Source organism: Orbicella franksi, chromosome 8 (assembly GCF_964199315.1).
Source record: "Orbicella franksi chromosome 8, jaOrbFran1.1, whole genome shotgun sequence".
NCBI lineage: Eukaryota > Metazoa > Cnidaria > Anthozoa > Scleractinia > Merulinidae > Orbicella > Orbicella franksi.
In genome coordinates, this window is record NC_138152.1 from 10208737 (window position 1) to 10215371 (window position 6635).

The window sequence follows — 6635 nt, forward strand, 5'->3', positions numbered from 1 at the left end:
CAATACTCGCACGCATGACTGATCAACTGATGCAACATGCAAATTAACCACCCTTAAATAAAGCATCAAAAGAAAAGCTTTTATCTCAGACACCGCAGGAAAAGCTATTAATTGTTTTCCAAGGTACTGTAATTTCCACTAAAGGTTACAGCAAACGGTTGTAGACATACTGGTTAAAACAATTTCGTGGGAAGGCGCCTGGGTTTTTATTTTGGTGATTGAAGTAATGCACAGAAAATGAATTGGGCAGCTTTGACGGCTAAGAGGAATCTGTTAGGTTTGCACCAATAAACTGTGCATATTCACCCTTGAAAGTGAAAGGCCCTGCCTGAAACTGTGTACAGATCGCAGCGCCGGCCATGACTTCTCTTCAGCCCACAACAAACGTCTCCCGAAAGACGCAATTGATCTCCCGTCACGGGTTCTTTTTGCGAGTAACAGATGACACAGTTGAGGGGAGTCAACAACGAATCGGTGATGTTTCTAGTAAGTTTAATTCTTCTGTTTACTACACACACATGTATCGTACACACTGTAAAACCAACAGGTCTTAAACAGCGAGTGCAATTGTTCCTACTAAGTTCGCTAATGAAAGATAAACAAATTAAACAAACCAGGATAAACAAATTAGCCCGGCTTCATGGTTTTAAAGTTTTAATTTTCGATCATTTTATGCTTGCCGGTTTGTATTGTTCACAACTTGTGTCGAAGATTCGACGTAAATAACCAGGGGAAAGGAGTTCTCTCTTCATAAAGTCCTTAAGAATTTGTGGAGAATTATGATGACTTGGAAGGTTTGTCTTAATTAGGTGAAAGCGCTTTCAACAGGTATACCAGTTTGTGTAAGGCCACATTACATCTCGGCCGTCTTTTGGACTGAAAAAGATCACACCGCTTCTGAGAGAGTCACGTGACAATCTTGCAAGACAAGTTAAAGTCGCGCTAGGGTTGTTGCAAAAGTGAAAATATTAAGCATCAAATAATTTTTTTTCAAATGTTAAGCAAATGTGTTTGTCATTTGGAATATAGTCTGATAGCAATTACGTTATATTGGGAAAATTCGATATCTGGGCGCGGCGAAACAATTTTGCAGACGAGTGGTTTGACGAGAAGTTTTGAATTAATTTATTTATTAAAAAAAAATCAGTGATCGACTGTAATGTTAAGTGACTTCAAAACACTGTTATGTCTGGCTTACTGCTACAAAAGGCCTGCCCTACAGGGCCTTACCCAGAAAGTGAGGTAATGTCTGTGGTCAAATTCTTTTCCTAGGTATTTAGCAATGTTTTACTTTCCCCCTTTAAAAAGAAAAACAACCAAAACGAAAAAAACAAAAACAAAAACAAAAACAAAAAGAAAAGGCTAAGGCAAGTGTCTCGGTTTGCCTAGCACTGGCTACGTCCCTGACCTACCTTACGACAAAGACTAGGCCAATTAATAAGAGGCATAAGACCTTGATCTATATCTTGATATCTTGCGAGAGGTGAATTGAGGGGCGTGAATAGTTTTTCGGATCGACGGATTTGGCCGCTTGTGCACTGATCTCCTTACCACATTTGACGTCATCTGTGATCTATTACTGAACAGACGCACGGCAACATATCATGGACTCTATTTGTTTTATATTTTTATATGATAAATAAACATTTTATAAGAAAACACCGCGCATGAGCAGTACCAAAGATTTTCTTGCTAAGATTTGAGCTTGTAGCGCTTGCTGTATGTTTCATGAATGTTCTCATTTTTCAAGGGTGTTTTCAACACGCTAAGCAATTTCTTTGGCAACTTAATTGTATCGCAAAAGAATTTTGAGAAGAGTTTGCTTGTCTGACAGCGCTTTGAGTTAAAGATCAAGATAAACTTTTAGATCTCGTTGCATTGGAAAGCTAGCATAGATGTACACACATAAGCTGCCAAACGGGGTCGCGCTGAAGTACACACAAGTTTACCAACTTACATTTATCTTTGACTTCGTTTTGCCAGAGCCGTTGACAGAGAAATGTTCATTCTAAAATTGATTTGCAGCTACCCTTGAAATGATATCTGTTGCGCCAGGGGAAATTGTGTTACGAGAAGTATCTAATAGATATATCGGGATGGACAGTAAAGGAAACCTCTTGACCTACGTAAGTATCAATGATGTCACTGATTAATGCCAATGAGGATTTAGTCATACACGCACGCAACGCGCGCGAATTAATGCACGCGCGCGCGGTCACCCAGCCTCCCTTTCCTCGTTTCTTCCTTCCTTCACTTACGTGCTCGCTCTCTCGCTCGATCGAATCTAGATCATTTAACTTAACCTATGTCCTTAACTTTCAACAGAGCTCCTTGGTGGAAGATTGTTTTTTTAAAGAACATCATAACACGAATGGCTACAGTTCATTTGAGTCCAAGCCTCACGCAGGCTGGTTCCTTGCACTGACAAACGATGGCAGAGCAAAGCCTGGGTCCAAAAGCTGCATCCGGCCAGAGATCCGTGGAATTTTTATCAAGAAGAGTTTAATCTGTTAATGGATTTTCCACTGGATACTAAATTCTTGGTGCATTTGATAATGCTAATAGCGCAATAACTTTATTTTAGTTGGACTAGAGTGTAAGTAAAATAGATGATGTTCATGGGCGGATCCAGAATTTTTCTTAGGAGGGGTGCGTCACTAAGGAATGACGTAACTGACTGGTCAGGTAAACAAATTTTAAAAGCGAATACGAAGGGGTCTTCATCTCAGACGGGGGAGGGAGGGAAATTGTTCACCCCTTGCACCCTCCCCCTAGATCCACCCTTGATATTTGAAGAAGTTCTAAGGTATTATTATATTATAAGAGGGTTTGATTTAATCTGTAGAACAGCACGTGACAAAATGCAAAAATCCTTTAGCAAGGGAAGATGATAAATCGTGAGAGCGATAGAAGTGGATTAAAGTAAAGACAGTCATGGAAGTACGAATCTGTATTTTTCGAAACAATCTTATTGCGCAATAAATTTCGCATTTCTCCGCATTGTTCTGAGTGAAAGCAAGAGAATATAATGTCTTGGCAAAAACTATATTTTGAAAGCTGAATGGAAATCGAATTCATTCCTTGTGTTAAAGTGAATTTCCACTCTTGCGTAACGTAAACGGGTTGAATATTCGTTTCTAAAATAAAATATACGAATATTATATTAAGGTGTGCCATGTTTATTTTGAGACAAATTTGGCCTCGTTTTTGAAACGAGACTGAAAGTTTTTCCTTTCCAACAATGACTTCCACCTTCCAATTATTGAGAACGGGGTAAAGAATATATTTAGTTATTTGCAACGGTATTTGAAACTTTGCAAACCCTGCCTGATTTTACTTATTTGCTGAAAAGGTTCTTGTATTTTTTTTGTAAAATTCATATTTACAGTAGAGTTTTTACTTTCCTATCATCTCATTTAACATATACTTCCTTTTCCCATTACTCACGCATTTTTCAGTTTCAAAAACGAGGCGTTCATAGCATGTAGAAGAAGCCCAATATGAAATTACAATGACAAGTAGTTTACATGTAATTGTCGTCTTAAAACTTAAAGGAAGGAAACTTCGACTTTTATTCAAAAATAGGGCTGCGTTTGTAAAACGAGACACTAAAAGGAAATACCCACGTCTCAAGGTAGCCACCTCCACCGATAACTTACATATAAGAAAATATTTGATGATACACAAAGGCCATCAGTAAGCGTTAATAATTGGACAATATCCCTAGGTTTTCTATGAGCTCCTTGTCGACGAGGCCCAGCCAGTTGACTTTCGCTCATACTTCATGAGCGGTCAGGAAATTTTTTTTTTCTTAGGTATCGTTTAAGGAAAAATTTCCCTTTCAAAATGTCGTGTGTGCGATCGTGCCCTGTTGTCATATAAAGAGTTGTTGTCGAGGGCTCATAGACTATAGCCATAGTTTTTGCGCCGAGCCTCATTTTGAAACAGAAGCAAAGAGCAGCTCATTTTGAAACAGAGGTAAAAGTCATATCCCGTCTCGGCACCAGGGAATTCTCACTGTCGAGGTCTAAGACGGCGTCTCAAATGCTAAGCACGTCAGTGTAAGTTTGGTACCAACAGGGATGCGAGATTGTTCTTCAATAAGCTACCGCTGGCCAAAAGAGACGATGTAGAAGATAAAATCACGTGCCGTTCCAAACAAAAAGAAAATGCAAAGGGAATTGACAGGGTGAGTGAAACGAAATTCTTTTAAATTGGTAGGCGTCAATCACGAGTAATCGAGGTGTGCAATAAAGTTAGACTAGTACACGCAAAATATCTTCAGTGTATCGCAAATCCACTTACATCAACAACAAACGACATGGTTCATTTCACGCCCAACACGTGGTCACTGAAGCATTTAAAATGCAGTCATGGCTTCTATCTCAGAGTAAACGAGAACAGCGTAGAGGGAAGCCGGGACGAAAATGATATTTACAGTGAGTAGAGAAATTTATTTCGCTAATTATAATGTAACGTATAACTTACAAAATGCCTGCGGGCTACGTTCGCGCCTAAGAATTATAACCCAGCCACAACTTAAGTGAAACGTTTCCTTCGCATTTTTTACCATTTATTTCCAAGAACGATCATTTTCTAATTTCTCTTTACGATGTTGATACATTGTTAAGTAGGCAGGTGAGGAGATCATCAAGCGAGGAAGGGTTGTCGCCTTCATATAGAGCGATATTCTCTAAACTTACATTAAAGGAAATGCGTAATAGTCAGTTAGGAGTATAACTTCTTTAAGTCTACATGGCTTTAAGCAGTTTTCAGTTTCAAGAAATCGAGATTTGCATTCGAAAAGGCCGAGTGTCAATGAAAAAATGTATTTTTGATGTGAACTTCACTGAGTTACAACGTCTTGAAACTAAAAGAAAAGGAATTCTGACTGTTACTGAAAATATAGCATTGTCTACGTGTAGCCAGACACGGAAAAGAAAAACTCAATGACGGTGATGAACTTATTTTTTGACCAATTGATTGTCGGCCAGTTTTCCGCTTTCAATGTTAATTTAGATAATTTGGTGGAACGTCAAAATCGTAATTCGTTTTTGATGATTTTCACTTTTTGTAATTCGCCGTACATTGCGCTGTTCTTTTTAAATGGAATACTTGGAAGGCGATCTTAAATAAATTGGGTAGTCCCGTTATAATATTGGGCTCCCTGTGTGCACTTGTCTACACTGCACTCGTGTCCTTTGGTAGCTTTATTATACAGTTACAATATTAAAGTGTATCGATGCTTCGCACAAAGTCATCAGAAAATGAAAAAACTAGCTAGACAAATATTCTATCACTGAATACGGTGATTAATTTAGGTTTTTCACTTTCCAACGATGGCCAACGATGCCCAACTCTTTTAAGACGTTAACTTAGCTTGAGCCTGCGATCCAATCGAAAACCAGTACTTGTTTTTATAGGCGTCAATTGACCATAACCTGGATGTCAATATCAAAGATGTACGCTGTAAACCAAGGCTGCATGTTTCGGTCAACTTATTAGCAAGAGTATGGCCGCCATGTTGCGTAGTGGTCGTTGTCTTAACTTTGTTGACGCTTAAAAGAAACCTGCAGCACTAGCATTCCATTCAAAACCGAACTAACACTGTACTTAGGCAACAGGTCCCAGTTGTTCCATAATATACAAACAGGAATCAGTGAAACAATGACAGTTGTGGCCCAGCAGCAGCTGCTATTTCTTGTGTTTCTTTGTCAATAGTTTTTCTTGTAATGGAGTTCGTCGAGGCCGGTGTGGCCATGATAAAAGGAAAAGCTGCAGGACAGTACATTGCGATGGGTGCAAACGGAGAGTTATATACCACAGTAAGTAAGAACTGTCTGGTTTTGAATTGAATTGCCTAGAAGACAATATATAGTGCTCGGAATAACCGGGTAGAGACTCAAAAGCAATATCACTGATAAGGGTGGAATTAGAAGGTACTAGTTTTTTTTCTTTATACTCTTTGAGTCTTGATCTTGCTCCACTCAATCCTATTACATTACTTTTTTTGTGGTAACTCTTTTTAAAATTCCACAGACCTCCTCATCTCGGCCAGAATGTGTCTTCAAAGAGATTTGTGGGACCGAGTGCACTTCGTATCAATCCATGCTCAATCCTGACTGGTATCTAGCGCTGACGAAACAAGGCGAGGCGAAGCCTGGGCCCAAAACAAAACGCGGTCAGAGGGCTGTTACTTTCAGGAAAGAATCTTTGCTCTAAGATGATTGGACAGCGACTGATTCACAAAGTTGTCTAACTTGTAAAGAATAAAAGATATAAATGTAAGCGTGCTAGATCTAATAAGGCGAACATAAGGATTCCATTTAGCACCCTTCTTCCAATACGCGCTCCCTAGATGAACGCCGTTTTTTTTTAATAAGCACCCCTATTCCAATAAGCTCCCCCATGACGAAAGTGACATTCAAGACAGGGTTATAGAATAGGCTGATTAGACCAGTGAATTATGTCTGCGCTCCTGTCTGAACGTAATATAGCCTGCGTGACAGGCGTTCAATGGTGAAGGAGAGGGAGTGGGGTTGGGGGAGTGTTCGAGCAACGATCGCTGAATATCCTGAAAGACAATTCTATTTTGCTCAGCCGAAATGTGGCAGCAGTTGTGATTTACGGTATTC

At 39.4% G+C, this 6635-nt stretch overlaps 1 protein-coding gene across 1 annotated transcript; it reads left to right on the top strand.

The window, feature by feature from the left end:
* The first annotated feature begins 347 nt into the window (after nt 1–347).
* Nucleotides 348–6635, top strand: LOC145495940 (fibroblast growth factor 2-like). Its single transcript, XM_081475540.1, has 4 exons — nt 348–486; nt 2026–2126; nt 2326–2439; nt 6154–6635. The coding sequence occupies exons 1-4, from the start codon at nt 360–362 to the stop codon at nt 6220–6222; spliced, it is 411 nt and encodes a 136-aa protein (XP_081331666.1). The 5' UTR covers nt 348–359; the 3' UTR covers nt 6223–6635.